This window comes from Protopterus annectens, chromosome 11.part0 (assembly GCF_019279795.1).
Source record: "Protopterus annectens isolate FY-2018-M chromosome 11.part0, PAN1.0, whole genome shotgun sequence".
In the NCBI taxonomy this organism is placed as follows: Eukaryota; Metazoa; Chordata; order Ceratodontiformes; family Protopteridae; genus Protopterus; species Protopterus annectens.
Genome location: NC_056745.1, coordinates 246,859,661 through 246,885,503, shown reverse-complemented (window position 1 = coordinate 246,885,503; position 25,843 = coordinate 246,859,661). Strand labels below are relative to the sequence as shown.

At 38.2% G+C, this 25,843-nt stretch overlaps 1 protein-coding gene across 1 annotated transcript in view; it reads right to left on the bottom strand.

The window, feature by feature from the left end:
• The window catches only part of BCAT1 (branched chain amino acid transaminase 1), a 327,555-nt gene that overhangs the window by 106,972 nt on the left and 194,740 nt on the right, over positions 1 to 25,843 (bottom strand). The window contains exon 5 of the mRNA XM_044087682.1: positions 14,166 to 14,285. Coding sequence (XP_043943617.1) covers positions 14,166 to 14,285 — 120 coding nt within the window. The remainder of the gene's footprint in view (positions 1 to 14,165; positions 14,286 to 25,843) is intronic.

The following is a 25,843-nucleotide window of genomic DNA, read 5'->3' as shown; positions in this document are numbered from 1 at the left end:
GTGAGTCAACTTTAGTAAACTCCACAACTGCAGCACCAACAGCACCATAAACCATGTTGCTATATGCAGCAACAATGCCCAATAAAGTGCTAACAGCTGTAAAACTGGTAGAACTGGTTTTAACATGCAGGCAGTTTCCAGAGACAATACTAAAGGCATCAAAAATATTATCAACAGAGTCAATACCATGCCTTAACTGCTACACCACATAGTAAATCCTCCAAGATTTACTATGTGGTGTAGCAGCTAAGGCACAATATGAAATTCATTTTTCATTACATAGCAGTTCTCTGTGTATATGCCTTGATTTTCTGAGACCAAAAATAAAATGAAGCAACATTGCAAATGTGTAGTTCCTAATCTCCCTGCTAAAAGGCAGCATTATTGGAAGGTGTAGAACAAATGAATTCCATTTAAAATGTGTTAAGGTATATAAGGATGTGAATGGTACACATATGGGTGATGCGTGAATTGCATAATATGTTTACATTTATTTGAAATTGTGTAACTTTAACACTGGTCAATTTATTTATCTAATAATGTGAGGTCAAATATTGTTTATATGTTAAACTAAAATGGTTCAAGTTATGAAGACAACATCAATATTTGGGAATTAGAAATAATTAAACCCAGTAGATGTGTACTTCATTGATACTCATAACAGGATTTTAACATTCTTGAGTGTGTATTACTTGCAGAGTTTATGTTAAAAGAACATTACGCATGGACTGGAATGTATAGAATGAATGTAAGAAAATAAGTAACTATTCTATTTTGCCCCTAATGTCCTAAAAAGTTGAAATGGTAACATAGGGGCACTATCTGCCCAAATGACGTTCCCATATTCACAAAGTAAGTATCTGGCAATGACAGAATGAAACCCAGGACTACAGAATAAGGTCCATTAGTAGTTCACTGCCTTAATCTTCTGTGCTAATTTGGCAGTCACCAATATAACTAGAATTTCACTAAATTAACTAAAATATTCTTTTTGCAGTTGGTTGGTTAGATAATGTAAATCATGCTAGAGTGTTATTAATTTCAGATTTCCTTTATACTGAGTAAACCAGCTAAACACAATTACCTCTTCAAAGGAGGAAACATTGAGGAGCGGTGTGGTTAAATGCCTTACTGAGAAACACAGAGGTTGCAAGGAAACAGAAAAAATCAAAACCATGACTATTAAGTTAAAGCTCAATAACAGTAAATAGCTTTTAAATCCCCAAGTTATATTGACAATTTTCCATGTGGAAAGCTGAATGCAAATAAATGAAGGAATTTAATATTTGAATATGTAGAAGCACTGTATTAAGCCCTTGGTAAGAAAAGTATGTTTTTCATAGTCACTGTTAGTGGAAATTGCCTGTTTGTAGTGTTGTGGTCAGCAGACCTTCAAAGAGTCACAGCGTGTACAAGAAGAGGTTACATAAATTTTATCTATGCCTACATGTTGTTTGGACCACATATTTTTACCAATATAAACTCTCTTCCAAAAATGTTCAGAAATTAGTATCATCCTCATGCAGATATTTTGACTTGATTTGAATGTTTGTGCTGCCACTTAAAAAATACGTTTTTGATAAGCTTTTCTTGCAAAGTAAAATTTCAGTCTTACTTCTGTCTTGTAAAGAAAAAAGTTAAAAGACTACAAGCTAGTAACAAGCCTGTATTCTAAAGAGCCACTTGCATTATGTGTGAATTCCAAAGAATCATATAACCAGTCTGTGGGAAGGATTTATCCAGTACCTCTGGTGCATTACACCTTCATAGTGTACCTGATTCACACTGTACACATTCTTCTTGTGCAGTGTCATATAGACATATTAAACACAGCCCTAAAGTCTGTACAGCACAGGAAGCTGCATCAAAGACAGCATGTGCTTGATATGACATAAGGATTAGAAACAGTGTATGCAAGCAGATAAATTATGTAGGCCACAAAAGTGCATGCAACACAGAAGGTCTTTGGCTAACAAAGTTTGCAGATGACTGCAAACTAGGAGCCATAATCGAAACTCCTAACGATGTGGACAAACTACAAAAGGGCCTCACTGAGACAGATACCTGGTGTCAAGGCCATGGCCTGACGCTCAATGCCAAAAAGTGTATTGTCATCCCTTTTGGTAAAAACTCTGTACCCATGAACTATCACATAACTGGTAGTCTACTTAATGCCGAAAATGTGATAAGAGACCTTGGGACACAGGTGGACAGTAGTCTCTCCTTTGATAATCACATCGCCACAGTGGTCAGGAAATCCTTCTATGTGGCTCATCTCATCACAAAAGGATTCTCATCAAGAAAAAAAGAGGTCATTGTTCCCCTTTACTCATCACTCATTAGACCCATTATAGAGTACAACGCCCGTTTTGGTATGTACCTCACAAGACATCTACAACAACTGGAAAGACCACAGAAATACCTCACAAAGAGGATTACTGGCCTCAAACAAATGCCCTATGCAGACCGTCTCAAAAAACTACAGCTTTACTCCATCGCATATCGCCTACTCAGGGGCGATCTCTGCCTAACATACAAAGCTATGTCAAACCCAGAGCTGTTGGACATGCTCCACTTAAAGAAATCCCAATCCCTCCAAGCTACATGCTCTAGGGACCTTAACCTTGTCACCACAATAAACAAAACATGCTGGAGGGATAGATTCCTGTCCCAGAGACTTCCCCTACTCTGTAAAAGACTACCTATCTATGTCAAACAGAGCTCCTCATTAGCACTCCTCAAGAAAAATCTTGACGACTGGATGGGAAATGGGAAATTCACCCTGGGGATCACTTCTGTGGCTCTGCTCGACAGGGGCACAGGAAAATAATTTTCTTGGGTGGCGAAAGCCAGGGTACATTTTTTGGCTAGGCTTGTATGGGCCCTAGGGCCGATAGCCTAGTACCTACCTATGAACCTATGAACCTATGACAGGTACATGTCACTGCTTGTGAGGAGCTGAGGGGTTTCATTACCCACTACTTTCAAAGAAATATTTTTTTTCTGATTATATACCATAGAGAGAGATAATTGCTCTTTATAATTCTAGATAAATTTCTAACCATGAAGATTAAATAACAATTACATACAGTATAATATACTGCTGATAATGATGATATAGCAACCAATGACATTACCTTTTACAAAGTAAAAGAATTGCATTAAATAAAAGTTCACAGTCTGAAATAAGTTGTTTCCTGTGCTTCCTTATTTTAATTATTTTAAGGTTATCCTAAACTGTCTGCATTCCCCTCAAGAATATCAACATGTTGCCCTGAGACAGTTAACCTTATTAAACAATCTATTGACTGTGGAGTAATGTGATGTTATTTGACTTGATGCCAGTTAGCAAGTTACTGACACATGAAATGCTGACCCCAAAATTGTTTAATGTTATCTAGACTGGGTCTTATTCAAATATTAACCAGATTAATACTGTTTATCCTGGCTCATTAAAAGGCTCTTCATTGAACTGAGTTTTAGCTTCATGGGAAACCATTACAACTAAATGCAAAGTATAGGAGGCTTAGTCATGTCATAATTTCTCTGTACGGTATATATTTTGGGACCCCCGCTGATATAACAAAATAGATTTTCTAAGTATATAGTTAAACTGATGTGTCACTTAACTTCAGAAACTGTTGTAAACTGATACTTAGATATCAAGAACTATTGATAACGATGTGAACTCATGACTCTGCAGTTCAGAGGGCTGGAGCCCTGACTGCGACTCAGACAACCAGGGTTCAATTAGTGTCCCCAGCACTGGAGGATACAGGCAGGGATGGAGAGGAGTGAGAGGATATGGCCAGTCTGTTTTTCCTGAGGGAGGGATGGGTCCCAAGTGCTCATGGAAAACATAGGTAAGTTCAATTACTTTGGTGGAGACCAGAGAAGCCACTTCCTGTACTTCAGGTTTGGGGATGGGACTGCATCCCTTACAGAACTGGAGGTTGGCCAGCATGGTCATCTGATCATGGATTTTTCCCTTGCTTAATCTAGGCATTAATGGGATGAAAGGGCATAAGATAAAAACCTGTCAATCACCCCTGTCGGCTGACTAAATGATGACTCCCACTCAATCAATCTTCATCTCGGTGATGGGAAAAATGGAAAAAGTGAATGGGTGGGGGACTGATGACTGACAGACAGTAAGGGCAAAGAATGCAATAGGATAACTTGGTGTGAAAACTGTGTTATTCCATTACATAGTCACAACCATCCCCTTTTAATTAGTATGGAACAAGTCCAATCAGACCTCTCAAAAACTAGGTAAGAAGCTTGTATAAATTGGTAGGAATCCTCTTTTACACTGCCATACCACCCCACAATAAAGACCTTTTATCTGCAGATCTTCCAGGATCTGTTTGACAATTAATACTGCTCCCCCTACTCCACTTTAGTAATTCCTGCTTAACCCTAACCTGCATCTAAATTAAAAAAAAAAAAATCCTATAATATTATCACTACACAAGACACCTCTGATACTCAATAAACACATACACATGCACGTACACATGCACGTGCATGCACATGCACACACATGCGCGTGCACAAATGTGTGTGCACGCGTGCACAAAGACACACACACACACAAGCACACACATGCACAAACACACAAACACACACACACACACACACACACACACACACACACACACACACATGCACACACACTAAATCTATCCCCTAACCTAATCCAAATCATACCACTAAGTACTCACCATCAAACACACTTAATCTAACCCCTTACTTAACCCTTACTCTAACCCTAATCCAACACATTCATAAACACACACATCTATTACATATCCCACTTACCTGTTTCGAAAAATGCACACCTGACAAAAAAATCTCCATTCAATACACTAGAGGTTTGACTGAAAACACTGGACTTCTGTTTGTTGATCAAAGCGGTTGACGACCAAACAATCAGCCCCCATATCAGAGGTACACTGCTTGTCCACCCTTGTTACTTAATAAAATCAGATCTCAGCCATATATAGCCATTACATTCCTTAAGAACAGAAGGAAGAAAGAAATTATTGCTCACAGTAAGTGCTGATCTCCTAAAGCACACCTTTAGTACTCTACCTACTGAGGGTAGCTGACATTTACCTCAGGGGTGCTATTTCCGCATGTGTTTGGAAAGGACAGTGAGACCTTTTGAACCACATGTTTTGGTCTCCCCATTGATTCCTGGAGAAGGTTCTTTGAGGGGTTGAAAAACACATGCCCATTGCAGAGGTGGTTTTTCCATCCTGGAGAGTGTGTCCTTCACTGTGGGGCCAAACAAGGAAGTGCTGTCACAGGGAGCATTGATGAACGAGGGCTTGAAGGTCTCTGCAAAATCACATAGGTATATCCAGGCATGCCTCCTGATGGAGATACCTCAATCCACGACCCTTGAGGTGCCTTCTACAGCATGTGAGATTAGCCTCATGGACAAATTAGATATAGCTTGATGGGTAGCCAACTGAGAGGCTATTGAAGATTAAGCCTCAGCAGTGTCAGTCTCTGAAAGAGATTTTGATAGTTCTTTAATCAAATCTATTTGAAATCTCATAAAATGTGCCAGATAGTTCAGTGACTGAAGTGCGAAAGTCACTGAACCATAAACACACTTCCCAAAGCTGTCTATTTCCCTAGACTCTCTGTTAGGGGGATGGACCATGAAAATCTGTTTAACAAGTTCCTTCTTCATTGCTACCACCAAAACCATGGCATCTACTGGCACCCCCTTACTCCAAAACTCCCTTCCTACTGATGGAGCCAGAATTTGGTCTTGTCTTTTGAGGATTGGCTAAAGCAAATCTGGTTCCTTCCATGCCCACCTTGAGACCAAGTCAATGAGCTCAATGGCAGGTGGAGTAACCCAGGAGGTAGACAGGATAAAACCAAAGGCCTCCAGAAATACTTATTCCTCTGGAGAATGGTCTTGTTAAGAGCAGCCACCCTTCTGCTTAAGGATCTCAAGAATGTCTCTAAATGAGATGTCATCGAATGGTGATTTTGGGGACCCCTCTCTTTCATCAAAATCAGTATCCTCAGTGACTTACTCTTGGAGAGAGTCCAAGTGTCCCCTTTTGCACTTCCTCTTCCTAGGAACTTCCTCAGTGGGATGATCCAGTGAAGTATCAGAAGAGATCAGAATACCCTGCTGGTTAGTCTGAAGGCTTTGAATTGGTTGTCCTTGTTGAGTGGAGTGATGAGGTTCAAAATGCAAAGACAACTTTGAAGTAGTGGGAGTATTTGAGGGGGTAGGATCCATCTGTTCTGCTGGAGCAGAGAACACTCTCTTCACAAACTCAAAATCAGATCACTCTGGAGAGAAGGAAGACAATGGAGCCAAGAAATCAAGTTTCTGGTCCATCACCTCCCTTTCCTCTGAGAACAATCCTCCCAAGATGGAAGTCAGAGCTGAGCTGTCCAGTGCAGGGGCTCTGAGAGGAACAGATAGCTCTAAAATCTTTGCAGACAACTCCCACTTTTCAGACCTGACAGCGATGCTTCAGATCTGAGAGCCATCCAGCTCCGAGTATGTCAGAGCAGGTGTACTAAAAGCAATTTTCAGATCCAAAGAAAGTGCTTTCTTCTGATCCAAACCAGGGGGACCTGGAATGCTCAGATCTGAGGACTCTAAAACAACTGGTTGGATTACAGAAGAAGCTATAATGGGTGGAGTAGTAGATGATGAGACTTCCTGACCCAAAGGAGTAGGAGCCATGAAGAATTTCAACATAATCCTCATCACATCTGCTTCCATGAGACTCCTGGAGGAATGAGAAGATACTAGGGATGGAGATTTGGAGTGCCTCTCTAAAAATGAGAAGGAATTCTGAATAGGACTGGATCCAGATGAGGAGAATAAGTTGTCCTCAGTAAGGGCTTCAGAGCCTAGGATGTAGGATCCAGTACAGGACTGACTGGATTTGGCGAGGGTCAGACCATCAGTAATTTCAGATCAGATTTCTCTTTTTTCTTTTTATTTTCTGAGGAGGAAGAGGCCGAAGACTCAGAAGATTTAGACCTTTTTATAGAGTCTCTAGGTTTGTGTTTGGGGGCTTGAGCCCCTGTAATGGCTTCAGAGAAAGAAGTTGGCAGCAAGCCTTTCAAAATCAATTTATTTTTCCTATCAGTCAGTGCTTGGGGATTAAACCCAGGACAGATGCTGCAATCCTGTTGTAAATAATCCAGGCCCAAGCAGTATGCACAAAGATTATGGGCATCACAATAAGGCAACTTGTGCCCACACTTTTAAACTTTTTTTTTTTGTTTGTTTTGTTTTAGAAAAAAGAGAAAAGCTAAATACCAATAATGGTAAGTGAAGATATACAATTATCTTGTAAATAGGTTGAGAAAAATACCAACTCTGGTAAGGAAAAAATGTACACTAAATGTAAAAGGAGTAGGGAATGAAACTACATGTACCAACAATGGTAGGAAAAAGGTGCACTCAAAGGTATGTGAAGTATAAGAATATCAACAGTAGCAACTTAAAAATAAAATTAAAAATTAGGTAAGTAGTTTTAAGGATGTAATATGCAAAAAAGACATCTCCCACTCTACACTCAAAAACAGAAGGCGACCACGTCTAGACACAAAGGCAGCAAATGAGATCTGAGAAATGTTAGGGATTGGTGCATTATGGGTAGGGAAGGAACTCAAGAGTTATTTTGGTGGCCATGAGCTAGTGTAATTGCCAAGTCAGATCCATTAGTTGAGGAATGAATGAAAACTGACAATATCAGATCTCACATTAGCCAATTTCTCATGTTTGGCATATAGTTATCATAATAGCATGTTTAACTGTATACTCTCAATACTGTGACTTACAGCACTATTGCTTGTATTACTCTAAGAATAATGTATGTTATTGTTTTAATATTCTTCTTGGAAATTTCAATAAAACTAAGTTTTTGTATATTGCTCTTATATTTTTAAATTAAATTAAAGATGACTTCACAGCAGCTGACACTTAGTCCCTAAGATTCAGCCTTGGATTTAGACTAACTTCTAAATTGCATACTTCCTCAACAAACTCAACCTTATTGCATTCATAAAAAAAATTAAGAATCTCTTAAAGTAGTGGAATTGCTATAGCCTCTGTTTTGGAGGTGTTCATTTTAAACCAATTACTGGAAAGGCATAAATGTATGGTTTCAAGATGATCTGATAAGGAGTACACACTCACTATCTCATGACGAGGAAAAGGAGAGATATATTTTGTGTTACCTGCATAACCATGGCATATAAGTCCCCTTTCCCTGACATGATCACTCAGTGGAAGCATATATGCTGTGAAACGTACAGAGCCTAGAATTGAACCCTGAGGAACTCCACAAGCCAATGGGTAACCTAAAGATTTGTTCATCTCTGAGCAGATAGTTTGGAAAAGACAAGATAGGTGTGATGTAAACCAGTCTAAGACCATGCCTGAGTGCCCACCATAAGATGTTAGACCATAATAAATAGTAATAAATGCTGCCAAGTGATCCAGGACCAAAATGGAGTAGAAATGATGGTTTCTGACCATCACATCAGTAACAACTCATGTCAGGGCAGTTTCAATGCTAGGTTAGGTACAAAACTCCAAATTATATGGGTCTATGAGTCAACTGTCCAGAAAGTGAGACTGTAGCTGCTTAAATCAACCTTCTCAATAACCTTACCTATGAATGGAATGTTAGACACTGGGCAAAAATTGTCACGTACATTAGGGTCAATAGTTGGTTTCTTAAGATCAGAGATGACCACTGTTTCTTTCAAAGAAAATGGAAAGAAACAACAGTTAATGAAAATCGTATTGTTATGAATGACTGGTCCCAGAACATTAAGACTAGATTTATCTAACCCTGATGGACAAAGATCAAGTCAGCAGGTTGTTGATAGCTGCCACAGAAGTGAGCTCATCTCATCTGGGTTTATCGAACCCCATCCCAGATATAAAAAAAGAACAGGCAGGAATTGCAGCAGTACTCATGGGGTCTAGAGGTAGTAAGGCAGATATATTACTAGAGAAGAAATTAGTAATAGACTCATTCTATGGACTACAATGAGTTCTTTGTGTGGTCAGGTAGGCTGGGTTGCATAACCTCTTCACCACACAGTAGAGTGTGAACTGTAAATTTGATGCTACTGAGACCTGTCCACATAGAACAGTTGGCTTTTTTGGGTGATCTCTGAATGTTACGTGGCATTGTGCTCCTCCAGTTCAGTCTGTTTCTCCACAAACCCATCTGCCACTAACAATGCTTTGACCAACATCCTTTCCTATGAAGAAGGCAAAGATCATAGTCAAAACATGGATCATTCCCACTAATAGGTAGGAGGCAGATTTGACTTTGGGCAAAATAGTTCAGGATGTAGGTGAGAGACTTATTATAATCCTCCTGACAGAACTGAGGGACCAAAGATGAAAACATTTTCAGATTAATATAGAACAAATCAACCCTACTTCCTGAGCAGCAAGGATCTGTTCTAGAAGTTCAAGACCAAAATGGGCCAAGAAACAGTCAGACCACAGGACTGGCTCCACCACCAGACCCCACATCTTCAATCTTAGAAGAAACACTAAGCCCAAAGTCTGACTCAAACTATGAGTTGCAAAGGTAATTACCTGAGCAAAACCAAAGCCTTTCATAATACAATTACATTCTAGAGCCAGAGTCATTGACTAGTTCTCAGCTCAAATGTTAAAGTCACCAAGCAGTATAAGCTGCTAATGACAAACAATGGAGCCAAAGAGGAAATCTGTGAACTTGAGAAGGAATGTCCTTGCACAACTAGGTGGACAGCAGATGAGAAGAAACCTACATTTTGCTCCTGCAACCAGGGTATGTTCAAAGGTGTTAGTGTCTCTAGTAGTAACCTGAGTCAACCTTAGTCTGGCCCTGGTATAAACCAGCACACCATCCCTGATCATATGCTTCCTGAAGCACTGCAACATTTGGAAATCATGTGGAATAGCTGGTGTTAAATAAGGACCAAAAGTAGCATAGGGCCAAGTCTCAGTGATGAATGAAAGGACAAATTCCACAAAAGATCTGCAATAGATTAAAATACAACACCCTAGCAGGGTTTGCAGGGAAACAGGTTCCACTTACCTGCTCTTTGTATAAAGACAGATCCATGGTACCACCAGAAGATTTGAATGTCCACAATACACCAAAGTGAAGTGAAAATGGTGTCTAGAACCTACAATGGGGGCACACATGGAAGATACCCCTTGCCCAGTCTACTATGACACCCCCCCACAGTATTTCCTCAAAATCCATAGATGTCTTCACCACTGGAACACCACATGTGAGAGCTGAGGTATAAAGAAAGGACACACAGCAAATAGTGATATCCATGAGTAGGAATATTACTCAGACACGATACCAATTGCAAGTGATAAATAAGGCAAAACCTAATAAACCACAATCTAAAATAATAACTAACAGTATAAAACAATACAACCTCTAAATTATAAAACACTTAGAAATAAACACAGCACACATCTATGGTGTTGCTTAAATTAAATCAGACATTAAAAGCTGTTTGAAACAGAATCCAATATAAATGCACTGTAGTAATAAAACCAAAAAGCATTCACACAAGTTAAGTGCCCTAGTCGATAGCAACTCAAACTGCAGCAGTAATATAGCTCCTGAAGGGAAACAATTAGCAGGAGTAACAAAACAGCATTAATTAGGGATCTTCTAGTACTTCAGGCTGACAAGCTGACAACCAATGTGTCACCTATAATCCAGCAAGAAAAACAAGATTCCAAGGTCCTCTTTCATCCCAATCTAAAATTTTCAAAAGATCATCAATTCATATAGTAATATATGCAAGTAATCTTCAACTTTACATGGAAGACAAACTTCAGAATGGTTATTATTTCACAGGCTTTCATGGAATCTACACTTAGTATATATCCAAGGTATGAAAACACATCTCCTCTGGTAAACCAGCTAAGGAAACTACATTAGGTAGCACTTAAATGCACCAATAAGCAGGCCAAGTATGGTATGATGCTTATGTTCTTTCTAAATCGCACAAGTAAAAGTACAAACACTACACCACAGATAATATAGGTAATAAGTAATAATAAAACAAATTGCAGCTGGTTCTATTAAAAGCACTGAAACATTCAGGTGGGGCTCATGAGTTACTAGCAACCAATCTTTGCAGCTACAATATGTAATTTAAATAAAATTTGTTTTTCCTAACTTAGTGGGAACATCATTGCCTCTTCTATGTCAGAGACATTGTGTGCCTTGGTGAAACAACACCAGATGCAGCAACTGCCAGACAGTGTGTTGGGTGACCTCCCTTCCTCCTCCTCTTCCACAAATTTACCTGCAGAAGGACAACACAAAGGGAAAAATAATATAAACACAATTGCAGTTTTACACTTGATAGTAATAGAACATGAACACATCCTGTTTCTTGCAGAGATCCTCTTGCCTTGGTTGGCACCCAACCATCTTAAGTTGATGCTCCTCAGCAGATAATAAACAAAACACTAATGGTTAGTCATACTTGAACAACAGTGTACAAAAACAAAAACAAAGCAAAAAAAAACAAAAAAAACCCACTTCCAGCACATTTTTGTCTCACTTTCCTGAACCTCTGTTACATACTGGTGGAACAGATCAGAGTGCAACCTTCTCTAGTATTAACAATGGCAACGCCTGTCCTTACAATGATTCATCCAGTGATACCACTCAACATCTGGATCACCTCATATTAGGCATCAATCTTCTCCAAAGGGCCATCAGTAGTGGACAAGAAGAAGCTCTTTGAAATGTCTCTGCAGGAAGAATGCAGAAAATCCTGCTGTCCCTGGCACACCTTGCAGAAGTACTGCTTCTAGCATTCTTAGAATCAGTCATGCTCATTCAGTGTGAATCAAAGCAGTAGTCCCATGTACAAGAATGCATGTTTGCAAATCATGTGTTACAAAACATAGTGTTACACCATGTGCTACATGCATGCATATGCCATATGCATGAGTAAACCTGTTTTAAATATCAAAAGCTGAAAATGTTGATCTTCAGAATATCAAACACAAACTGTGGAGTATTAAGAAGGTAGCTAAATGCTAGCAGTTTATATATGAGATCAAGGTACAGCTTGTAATGGGTTATGTCCCTTCCTCACTATAGTGTGATCTGGAAGTTGGTATATATAATTATAAGGAGATATGGGAGAGCATTCCCCCACTAGGAACGTTTCAGGACTTGCCCCACTGCATAAAACAATGCTTTATGTCTTTTAGCTGCATTTCAATATTCATAGCATTCAACATTGTGGATCTGATGTCTTGAACGTCGACTATTTGCTGACATTCTGGCATAGATCCATGCATTAGCATAGGGATCACATAGCTCATGCAAAACAGAATGAACACAGGTTTTACAAATAGGTATTGGTAACACATTGTGCACAGGAAGTAATTCATACATGCTGGAACCATCGCTTCATTTGCATAACCACTGCACTAACTGCCTGCTGTTACCATGATACAAAGTGCTGCCGATACCTTCTGCAACACCATTTACAAGCACATCACAAACACAGAGTGGATTCTGAGTAAAAGCTCTGTAAATGAGCAATACTGCAAAGCCAAGGAAGGAGTCCTGCTGGTAATGTACCTCATCTAAAAGTTCAAACCTACTGGTAGCTCTCACGGAGAGTGAGTCACATGCCTTTTTGTAAATATAACTGGGATTCCATCATATCAGCATACCACATTAGTATTTGGCTTTGCTATGAAGAGCAAGCTGTGAGCATAAGATACTGTGGCGAGAGCATGCTATATGGGACAGGGAGTTCCAGGGCAATGAATTCAAGCATGGGTACAGTACTTTATAGCTGGATGGAGGCTATGCATGGCAGTAACTTCAGCTGTTAAGCAAATCCATAAGAATCGCTGAAATGGTTCACCACTTTATGCTTCTTCATTTGCATCTTCCATGTACTTTATTTGCAAGGAGTTTCTAATTTGCATTTCATAGAGCACTCATTTGCATATTTCATATTGAGCTATATGTTTGCCTTTTCACATTCTGCATGCAGCTGCTTTCCATGATATTTTGAACTGCACACTATGCAAGCCTTCTATGAATCCCAAACATAGCCTTCCTTCCCTCTCCAGTTTTAAGGCAGAACTTTAGCTACATTTTTTTATCTGGAGTGTCCTGTAGCCAGCCCTGTTACACAACCTGATAACTATTTCACTTGATGCTTGACCTCCTTTCTTATTTAAACCTTCTGTCTTTCATTGTTTAAACCAAAATGCTGAGTACATAATGGTCCCCCAACACAAACATCTGCTCTATTTCTCACAAAGCCAGCTTTTTTTTTGTGCTCATTGTTGAAGAGCTGAGGAAGGGGACTCCAATCGGCTTGCCAAAGTCCTTTTTTTTTTGCTCCTGACATTGACACATCAAAGTGATGCAGGGGAATCAGTTGATACATTTATACAAACTGGCTTGCTACAGAATAAACCAAAGTCCTATTTTTTTCACTTAAGAGCTGGGAACCAGGTACAAGATGAGCCAGATATAACTGTTTGTGATAATCTATATCTACAGATGACTACAAAATTGTTAGCGAACAGTTTGTGGCTTATATATTATATTAGGGGCATGGTGTTAGGGGGCACGACTGTGAGCACCGATGCTGAGAACAGACTATTTTTTTTGTTCCTGACACATAAAAATAAGGGTGTGACACAGACGGCATGCTGCTCTTCCTATTGTTGCTCTCCCTACAATAACAATGGTTATTAATGCGTCTGTACATTTTGTTTCACACTTTTACTTTCTCCATGTGGTTTAGCTTAAATATCCAAAATTTTGAATTTTGTAAAGTCACACATTCTTAAGCATTTACATTTCTGCTGAGGATAAGCTGACATGAGGGCCATTATAAGGTAGGGTACCTGCTTCCAACACACCTTTCTTTGCCAAGAATAAATTGAAATAAACTGTGCTCCACACATCTGTATCTTAGAGCATTCGCCAGTGCTTCGGTAACGATAACTTATAATGATAGGTGCCTAAGATTTCGTTTTGATTGTTACCACAATTTCAGATATGTAGCACCTGTAATGCTTTGCATTTAAAAAAGTTTACTGAAAAATGCACATATTTTAGAATGTGCTGTCTTACCTCAGTGCCAATGAAAGCAGGACGGATATAAAGGCTTGCTGCAGTTGACTTGGGAACCCAGTCTCTGTCCACTTCTATTAGCCTTCTTACGCATTCTAAAAATTCTTCCCCATCGAAAGGCTTGACAACATATAAAGAAAATCAGTTAGTAATTTAAGACAGAAAGAGATCATTTGTCTGTTGTCTCACCTTGTAAATTAAGCATGTTGCAAAATAAGGAAGAGATATCATGTTACAGAACTTAGTATCACTATTTATGCAATATTTAGAGTAACAGTTAAAATAAAAAGTGTAAGAAGTGTGATCGGATTGAGCAAATCCACCTTTCTGGCAGGATGTATAATCAAAATAAAAAATGATAAATTTCTTACTTTCTTTATATATTTTAGCAAGTTAACTGTAGCGTAGTGCGTTCCAGTATTATAGTTTTTAAAACAATACTTCCATTTATCTAGTAGCTACCTAAACTTTACATTCCCGTGTATATATAATTTTTCAGTCAAATGAACCTTAACCTTCAAAGTATGGAGAACAGACACTGTTAAACCAGTGCTCCCTTGTCATAACAAGTATGGTATTTTCGGTAGTAATAAGGGGATCATTATATTCACAATATTACCTCACCTCATTTATCTATAAAACTTTTTAAGTTCTTACTGAAACTTTTTCAGGGAAATACTAGGTCACCTCCCACCAGTGCTAAAAAAACACGTTTTGCCAAAACATTTAACAGCAACCATTAAAATTTCCATCAGCATGTAAAAAGAATACATTACCAAAAATTAAAGATGTTACTATTGCAAACTAGATACATTTCAAGCATAAATACACTGATTCCTCTCATTGGAAATTACTTTGTAATATAATATAATATAATATAATATAATATAATATAATAGAATATAATAATATATTATTGGCTGATGGAATCCACAAATGACTTATGCAATGCTCCATGCAATTTGTGCTTCATGAAAGCTATGACATGGGTGCTTGCAGGTCATGAAATAAATCAGTCTAGAAATCAATGATTGCAGTCATTGCAATGCTACGTTCTGTTTACAGTGGCATAAGCCTCCACAGGGTTGCACGGTGAAGTAATATGCTAATGTGCTCCATGATGTGCAGGGTGCATCCTGGGGGAATCTTAAACTAATGAGAAGTGTTACGCGGAGTGTAAATGCATCTTATAAAATCATGATATAAAGCCAAATTGTTTGACCCATTCAACAGCAAAAATGTCTCAATGTGCTGTAACATAATTTCAATAAGATATCTGGGATTCCCATGGTCACTGTCAGCTATTACTCACCCCACTGCCCTGTGTTATATCCACCAATAGTTTTTTAGGCTCCACATTAGTATGCAGCATAAGCACAATGTACACCATTATGCTCCTTTATACAGTTTACACTAAATGTGCCTTGCACGTTGTGTGGAATGTGCATTCCACACTGAATGTTCCTTGCACATTACAGAACTTAGTATCACTATTTATGCAATATTTAGAGTAACAGTTAAAATAAAAAGTGTAAGAAGTGTGATCGGATGTGCCTTGCACATTGTGTGGAATGTGCATTCCACACTGAATATGCCTAGCATATTGTGTGGAATATACATTCCACACTGAATGTGCCTTGCACATAGTGTGGAATATGCATTCCACACTGAATGTTCCTTGCATGTTGTGTGGAATATGCATTCCACGGTGAATGTGCTTTGCACGTTATGTGGAATATGCATTCTGCACTGAATGTATCTTGCACGTTGTGTGGAATATGCATTCTACACTGAATGTGCTTTGCCCTTTGTGAGGAATATGCATTCCACACTGAATGTATCTTGCACGTTGTGTGGAACATGCATTCCACAGTGAACATGACTTGCACGTTATGTGGAATATGCATTCCACAGTGAATGTGACTTGCACGTTATGTGGAATATGCATTCGACACTGAATGTGCCTTACACATTGGGTAGAATATGCATTCGACACTGAATGTGCCTTACACATTGGGTAGAATATGCATTCGACACTGAATGTGCCTTGCACGTTGAATGGAATATGCATTCCACACTGAATGTATCTTGCACGTTTTATGGAGCATACATTCCACACTGAATGTGTCTTCCATGTCATGCTGTACACCCACTGTTCCACTGTGCAGCACATGCACAATCATCTACAACTGTTTTTTTTTTTTCTGAATTGTACAAAGTCCTGCTACTTGTCCCAGTTATTCAGAAGATGAAAGAGGAAAAACATGGCTTCTTCATGAATCCTACTCTATGAATTCCCCCTCCAACACATTGAGTCAAAGTAGGGGGTTTCATGTTCAAATTCTGAAGAGTGGTTTTGTTATATGTCTAAGAAATAGCTTGTCAAGAGAGATCTGTATTACATATGCAATCTGGATCACAGGGTGAGACACCAATAATGCAAACTGAATGATCTCAATGCTGATGTAAATGTAATGGACAGCAATCTTGTATCTATATCTATACATCTCTCTCTCTCTCTCTATATATATATATATATATATATATATATATATATATATATATATATATACACACACACACACACACACAATATTTATTGACCTGAAAAAATGTTGACCAGATGGTGGCTCTTATAAAACTGAAAGATGTTTCACATACCATAGATTGTAATAACATAGTTAAGAAATATATGTTGTTTATTTTTGAACAATGACAACGTAACCCACAAACTGAAAAAATCAAAGCAGGAAAAGTCAGAGAAACAAAGATTTTAGTGCTTTCCTCAGGGTACACTAGACCTCTTCAGAATATAGTGTATCCTGACGATAGTGCTTTCATCAGGGTACACTAGACCTCTTCAGAATCTAGTGTATCCTGACGATGGCATTTTCATCAGGGTACACTAAACCCCTTCAGAATCTAGTGTATCCTGACGATAGCGCTTTTATCAGGGTACACTAAACCTCTTCAGAATCTAGTGTATCCTGACTATAGTGCATTCATCAGGCATCCTGACGGTAGCACTAAATCTTTGTTACTAAAGTGGTTCTCTGTTTCTCTGACTTTTCCTGCTTTTATTTTTTGAGTTTTTCTATTTTTGAAAAAAATTGACAAAAGGTCAGACATAGCTAATAACTACTATTACTGATAATAAAGACGCAGAGCGTGTTCTTGTCTTTATGGGGTAGGGGATTGATCTGAAAAAAAATGATCAGATAGGAAGATGCTAGGGAGTATGAAAATAACAGGAACTGACGAAGCTTTAAAACCCAGACTTTAATTAAAGATAAATTCTGGGCCAGATTCAATAAACCTACACTAACTGTACACTAAGTGTACATGATATGTATTTAAGTGTACATGATATGTATTCAATAAAATTCTTAACACATTTTTTGTGCTTTCTACTCACTCTGAAAGATTATACTAAGTGTACATTTTGTGGTAACCTTTATGAATCCTTGTCAATATTTACAGCTGCAAGAATATCAGTAGGAGAACTAATTAGGAGGAAGAAGGTGGTAGTTATGTCTGTATTGTCTGTTCACTCAGAACAGTGTACACTTAGTGTAGGTGTTATTGAATCCTGGGTTAAGAGCTTTCATCCCATACTGGGGACTTAATCAGAATGAGCCATTAAAAAATGTCACATCCTTTTATAATGCACCATTCACCAAAATTTACAGACACAGTTCATACTTACTTTATAATTACTTAAAAATCAACTTTTCAAAGATAAGAAACTAAAAAACTAAAATGAAATGAGATGATTTAAAAATGTCCATTCTAAGAACTTGTAATTCATTAAAAGTCTATGAATTATCTAAAACACATTTCCCAATTAAACAATTAAATAATTAAAGACCAGTATGACTGCGTTTAATAATTGTTTAATTGGGAATGTGTTTTAGATAATTCATATACTTTATTGGTCAAAAATGCAGTCACTATGTCAATAGCACAACTCCACTCTTTAATACTTTGGAACAATGACAATAGCAAATCCATGACAAATCTGTGTATTACGTGGCTCGGTTTTAGAAAAACAGAAAAGTTTAATACGGACTGTTGCAAATTTGTGTTTGTTGGGTGGGATTTCATAATACCTCATTTTGATTAGGTCTGAGAACTGTCTAATACTTAGTTGTCCTTCATGCTTTCATTCCACACAAATTGGTAAGATAGGAGTATTCAATCAATCATGTTGTGATAGGTGAGTTTTCTATCCACAATTCTGATTTCTAAATATACTACCTCAGAGGTCAAACCAGTACAAAGAACAAGGATGATCTATATATCTCTCTTCTCCAAGTTAGTTCAATTTCAGAGGAAGTTTATGTAGAGACAGGGGGTGTAGAGGTGAAGCCCCAAAATTAGTGAGTGCATGTGGTGTGGCCACTCCAAAATGAGTTTCCACTGAAACTGTTGCTTTAAGGAGGTAAGATAGCTGTGCTCTTAGGGCTAAGTATGATAAGTTTGGTGGTGTTAAGCTGAAGTAAACACATATGGATGTAAACAGGAACGATTTAGACAGGGTGTCCTAATCCCACTAGATTTTCAAGACACATTCTGTCAGCTCTATACTAAGCACAGACCAGGGACTGGATTATTTTTAACAGCTGTAAGCACAGGGGAGTGCCACAATGTAAGTCACTACTTATTTTTATAGCAGGTTATTTACTCCACCTATATGGGGTAAGACAACAAATGCTACCCTGTAAGCAGGTACTTTCAGACATAGGACATCGGTCTGTCTTGCTGTATCTGGCAATACTGCCTGTTGAGACTGATGTGAGAAAGTTATTTCTACAGTGAGTGGAGGCAGCAAAGGCTTTCATTAGAAAAGTAAAGGATCAGTGAGGGAGAAGTTGGAGGATCATTTGTCTGAAAAGGAAATGGAGCGGGCTTTGGTTAGAAAAAGAGGCAGAGATGGTCGTCAGACAAAGCGTCTCCTAGAAAGGTGTTAATTGCACACAGACCTCTTTCTCCTAGTATTAGCATTTTTATCCAAAATGATTTAAGGGAAGAGAATGTTATCATGAAGCCTGTGCAGGAGAAGAAAAAAGAGGAGCCAATATAAGAAGTGGGGGATTGGAAAAACGGCTGATAAAAGTCTGGGCAATAAGCCTAACAGTAAATTGGCAACACAGGGAAAGGACTTGAATAAATATCAGGTGTGGAACAGGCAAGATTACAGAAAAAAAAAGAGGCAGAAGTTGTCTGAGACTTCACCCGAAAACTCCAACATAGCAAGCCGCAGGCTTTGGTCAGAGATTTATTATAGGTTCTCTGACACAATGCACAAACACTGCTTTACAGCAGGAGGTTTGGTTGAGTTGGACAGAAGTGCAAAGGATGGTTGAATAACAGCTAGCTATAGGAGAAATGTGGTTCATTAATATTACATACCACGATGGGTTTTATTCATCCCAAGGAAACAACCAGGGGACATTAAGAAATTAGTAACATTATGCGGTATTAAGTAATGTAAATATGTTTCTCACTCTTAGGTTTCTGGTTGCGGTGACAGTCATTGACACACTGACACATGCACAGGTATGCAGCCCAGGCATGCACTGGGTTGAACACTGAGGCATGAACAGGTATGCAGCCCAGGCATACACTAGGTTGAACACCAAGGCAGGCACAGGTATGCAGCCCAGAAATGCACTAGGTTGAACACTGAGGCATGCACAGGTATGCAACCCAGAAATGCACTAAGTTGAACACTGAGGCATGCACAGGTATGCAGCCCAGGCATGCACAAGTATGCAGCCCAGGCATCCACTAGGTTGAACATTGAGGCATGCACAGGTATGCAACCCAGGCATGCACTAGGTTGAACATTGAGGCATGCACAGGTATGCAACCCAGGCATGCACTAGGTTGAACACCAAGGCATGCACAGGTATGCAGCCCAGAAGTGCACTAGGTTGAACACTGAGGCATGCACAGGTATGCAGCCCAGAAATGCACTAGGTTGAACACTGAGACATGCACACATATGCAACCCAGAAATGCACAGGTATGCAGCCCAGGTATGCACTAGGTTGAGTATTGACAAATCTTAACAGTTTCAGTGTATTTTGAGTGAACAATTCAGAAATGTTGAAGCTCTGAAATTTAGACTATAAAGTTCAAACTATCTGTATTTTGCAATTTTTTTTATTTAAGGGACTTTCTTTCTTTTTCACTTATTTGGTAGATGGTCTCTATTCTCATTCTTGTAAGGATGTGTGGCTATAACTGAAATGTCAAGGCAAGTATAAGCCTGGGAATTCACACACTTTGCTCCTATTTGGAGCATGTTAATCTGTTCTTGGACTTCCATCTTAGGAACTATTTGAAAGCTGTTTCCTCTCATATTAAAAATACTAGTGATGTATGTAATGATTTATGTGATTTAGAGTGGAAGGATGATTATTTTTGGGCTAAGGTAGATGTTAAATCTTTATATACCAGCACAGAAAAAAGATGGGGATTGGAAGCTATGGCTAAAATCATGGGGAAGAGCCCCGTACATCATTTCTGTTGGCCATTTAAGAGTTTTGTTTGACCCATAATTATTTCAAATGGAAGGATGATTGCTATTTGCAGTTGAGAGGGACAGCTATGGGGACAGCTTTAGCCACCACATATGCTATCATTTATATGGGGGAGTTTAAGAAGCAGTTTATGCTCTTGGAGTTTTTTGTTAATATTGAGAAGCAGTTTATGCTCTTGAAGGAGTTTTTTGTTAATAATGTTATTTATTATAAGAGGTACATTGATGATTTGATTTTTGTATTTAGGGGCAGTCAAGAGAATTTTTTTAGAGTTTATGGAAAAAGTTAATAACCCCCATGGTTTGAAATTCACTTGGAATTTGGGTTGTCGTAACATTCCTTTTTTGGATTTTGAATTTTATATTAATGATCAGAATAAAGTTCAGCATAAACCTTATAGGAAGCCAACATCACTTAATGTCTTTTTACATGTTGAGAGCATGTAGCCCCCCCCCCCCCACATTTAATTGATTCTTTGCCTTATGGGGAATTTAGAATTATTTTTTTATAACACTTCTGAAGAGAGGTTCAGGGGTGTTAATTTGGACCAAGTGTATGATAGATTGTTCTTGCGAGGGTACTCAGAGTTGGCCCTCTCTAAAGCTAGGCAAAAAATTTTGGGGTGGGGTGCAATGCTAGAAAGACTGTTAAGCATGGCTTGTCCAAAGATAGACATAAGGAAAAGTTATTTTTTGTTACAAGATACTCTAATTTTTCTCCTATTCCTGAAAATATAGTAAGACAAGTATGGAATGTGGTTAGTGAGGATGTGTCTGTAAGTTTTCTTTTTCCCAGTCACATCACTTTCTCTTATAGCAGATATAATAATTTAAAAGAATTACTTAGTACAGAAAGATCTAAAATAACAACAGTAGGTAAAGTGGGAACTCACTTGTGTTGTAATTGTTCAGTGTGCAGTAGAGTCAGGAATTTGAATGTTTTTTAAGATTAATGGGAAGTTACATTTAGCTAGGGAATATTATAATTGTAACTCATGTGGAGTAGTTTATATTATTGGGTGTGATTATAGGGACACATGTTGGTATATTGGGCAAGCCACTAGGAAAGTTAAGGTATGAATATTAGAACACTTGGGGAATATTAGGAGATGTAAAGCTGACAGTCCAGTAGCCGCTCATTTTATTTCCAAGCACGAAGGGTCAGCGAATGGTTTGTTTTTTAGTGTCTTAGCATGACCTTTAACTAATGGTGGAAATTTTAGAAGGGAATTAAACAAATTAGAATGTAGAATTATTATTAATTATCACACTTTGTATCCGAACGGCATGAATTTGGACAGTAATATTACCTCATAAAAGTTTAACTTTTGATATGCTTTCTTTTTAAAAAAGTGTTAATAGTTGTAATTACGGCATTGTAGTTATTCAAATGCTTTTTTAACTTGTCTATTAGTAAGGCATTTGGTAATATTCTGATATGTTGCATTAAAGTTTTTGTGCTTTTCCCTGCTGATATATTTAACATAATTAATTGGATAATAATCTAAGTAGTTTTGGCTGAGTATCTGGTGTATATAAAGGGATGTGGTTTTTAGTCACAAATTATTCCTTGAAGGCGAAAGGCCGAGGTACCAAAATAAAATTTCTGTGACCAGTTTTTCCTTGATGTCAGTTTGGTTCCTGTATCACGGTAGTCGGAAGTTTTCTAAATTCACACACTTTCTTTGTCCCTCTTTTTTAGGTGGGTAAATCTCAGAAATGGTATCACAGTCATCAAGGGCTTAGAAAGAACTTAATACTACTATAGGTGTAATGCCCTTAGCACTTTGTCAGGAGTTATGATGGAGGGTTCCAGCTAAAGTGCTTATCAGGGGGAAGCATGGATTGATTTGTGATGAGCATGTATCCAATTACAGACTGGAGTGAGTAGTTTTATGGATTGTTCAGTGGTAACAATTCTTCCATTTAGCATCCACTGCTGTCAGTCAGGTAAAGGTCTTGTACTTGGATGAGGGGAGAACAGCTGTTACATTTCCGCTCATCTTGAAATAGTCAGTGCGTAAGTTTGTTGGGGGCATCAGTGTCAGATCGAAAAAACTCAGGGGAGTGTGAGTCAAGTGCACACAGGATGATGATGTCAAGATAACTACCTGGAATAGGGAAGTTATCTAAAGAGGAAAATAATTTTGCAAACAGTGGGGAGAGTAAAGTGTCAGTTCACTTGTCTGCAGGAAACAATACTGAAAGTTAAGGAAGTGAAATTTGAGTCTGGTAACTTCCTTTACATATATGTAGACCATGGGGGTTAGTAAGGGTGTAATAATCTTGTTTCACAAGTCACTACAGATTAGTGTAGCAAGAGAAAAGTTAAGTCATAAACACTGGTGGATTACTAAGTAGGGGAGCATAAAAGATGCTCTTGGCTTATAGGTAATATTTATGCACGAAACAGCAATAATTCAGTGTTCTTTCAGGAATCATAGACTGAACTGAGGAATGAACAACATGCAGCATTAATGGCAGACTTCAGTGTAGAACTAGATGTTATTATATACAGATTATATGGGATGAATGAACCATACCTTAAATCACAACTTTTGGTACAATTGATAAGTAAGCATCCTGATTCAAGATGATTGGTCTATCTTTTTCTGTGATTAGAAATTGCTGTTATGAATGGCTTTTGAGACTGGCATGTTTCTGATTGGAAGAAACAGTTTCTGATAGTCTCCTATTGGTCTTTTTGATATGCTAATAGGTTGGTTCAGTATGACTAGTTCATTGGTCCATCTTGTTCCTGAAATTTTGCTGATTGGTCCTTCTTCTTCTGTGATTAGAAACTGGTATTATGAATGGCTTTGAGACTGGTATGCCTCTGATTGGAAGAAATAGTTTCTGACAGTGTCCTATTGTTCATTTTGATATGCTAAATGGTTGGTTCAGTATAATCAGCTTATTGGTCCAGCTTCTTCCTGTATTTCTGCTGATTGGCTATCTGTCCTCTTTTTAAGTAAATACACTGGTTAATGGGTGAGGATCTGAAGGTTTTTACCAAAAGTACTTATCCACCTAGAACTTTGTTTTATGCTACTTGGATTTTTACTGTTTACATTAAAGAATTTTGTTTTTAATGTGATGTGTTTGTCTCATGACAGCCTTGGTGGTAGGTCTCATCTTTTTCCTGCATTTTCTCTACTTGCTGAGACCACCTTTGGTAATGCAGTGTCTTTGTTTTTATGTATTACATTAAAGCACAGAAAGTAGCAAAGGACTGGCTAAGTAAAATGGATTAGACTGACATCTGAATAATTTGGATTGACAAGAAAATAACATTTATATCTTCCAGAGATATCTATAACCAGGGCAGTAGGTCAGACTTATAGTTAGTACTATGAGTGTTGATTAAATCTGTAGTCATGGTGAAGATACAGGGCATCGGTTTACTGGATTTTGCACTTGTCCTAATGCAGATAAAACATACAGGCCAGTCTGACAGACATTGAGGGTACAGAAAGAGAAACATAACAGATTTAACCAAGAGAAATGAAGAAAACATATGAGCAATGGGAATATTCTGGTAGGACGGGTCTGAGGGCAGCTCTAAAAGGGCAACTCATGCAGCAAGAGAGTAAATATAGGAAACAAATGAGAGACAAAATAACTGAGAAGGAGGCAAAATTAAATAGGGAGCAGATGAATTCTGGGAAAAATATGTATCAGATAATATCAAGGAGGGAATTGAGAGGTTGAAAGCAGAAATAGAGTAGTTATTTGTATCTCAGGCAAAGGCAGAATTTTCTATGAGAAGGAGACTATTGTTGGCTAAAACATGAAAGGGATCCAAGATGTGTGTCTTGCCTATTTAAGTTGAGAAGAGAGTCAGTGAGAACATCAACTATCTAAATAGAGACAAAAGTGGTGAAAGCAATTATAGAAGACATACAGATAAGGAAGGCTTTTTAAGAGTATTGTAGTGAGCTGTATAATAAATGTGAGGGGACACATACATTCAACTGGTGATTTGAAGCAGCAAAAACATGAAGGGTGATGGCTGAGCGAAGTAGGTGGTTAGAAAAAGGGGTTGCCATTGGGGAAGTCAACACAACCATATTGGGTCTAAATTTCAAAAAAATAGCAGATGATTTTCCTTCAGAGTTCTATAACTGGGGAAGGAATATACTGGGAGAGTAATTGGCAGTTTTATAACTACTTAAGGGATACTGAATATGTCTCAAATGGTTCCAGTCAGTAAAGGAGATAAGGTGTTACCTAACATTAGTAACTTTAGACCCATTTTTTTTTTCAATTAAATTAGATTTTAATTTTTTAAATATTAGCAAAGATATTGGTGAAATTGCTTTCTGACCTAATAGAAGAGGGGCAAAGTGGTTTTGTTATATGGAGGTCTGTAACAAGTATTGCTAGATGTTTTCTTGGAAAAGTATGGGAGGGAAGGCTCCAAGGCAGGTGTAATCATGTTTGCTATAAGGAAGGCATTTGATTAAGTTAGGTGGAACTTCTTATTTGCTTGTCTGGAGGAAGAGGGGTGGGGAGGGAAGAGAAGCCGTTCATAAATGGGTGAGGCTACTATACACTAACTCTACATTCCAGGCATGTGTCAATGAGGGGCTATCAGAAGTAGGAAATATAAGAATGAGTACAAGCAGGGACAGCCACAATCTCCAGGACTCTTTATACTGGTCATGAAAGAATTAGCGTTTTGGGTAAGGCAGCTTTTGAAGGATGAGGGTAGGAGGAGATAGTTCATATCTGGTGTTCGCAGATGTCTGCATTCTAGTGAGCAGTGATCTAGATCTAGTTTTAGAAGATGTTTTAGAGACATTTGACATTGATTGGTATGTAATATACACAAAACAATTATGGTAAGTTTAGGGGAAAAGTAAGGGGGAAGAAAAATAATGATATTATAGAAAAAACGTAACCTAGTTATCTGGGTTTGGTGGTTCGACACTCATTGGCGGATACATGTAGGGAAAATATAAGGAGACTACTGGTCAAGGAGGAAGACAAGCGGCAGATGAAGGTAACACATCTGAGAATTATTAAAGGAAGAATCGAGACAATGACTATAATGGTATTGCCACATATCTTATATATGATACATTGTCTCCTGACACTGGCAAGAAGACCAGAAATAAAACATGTTCAG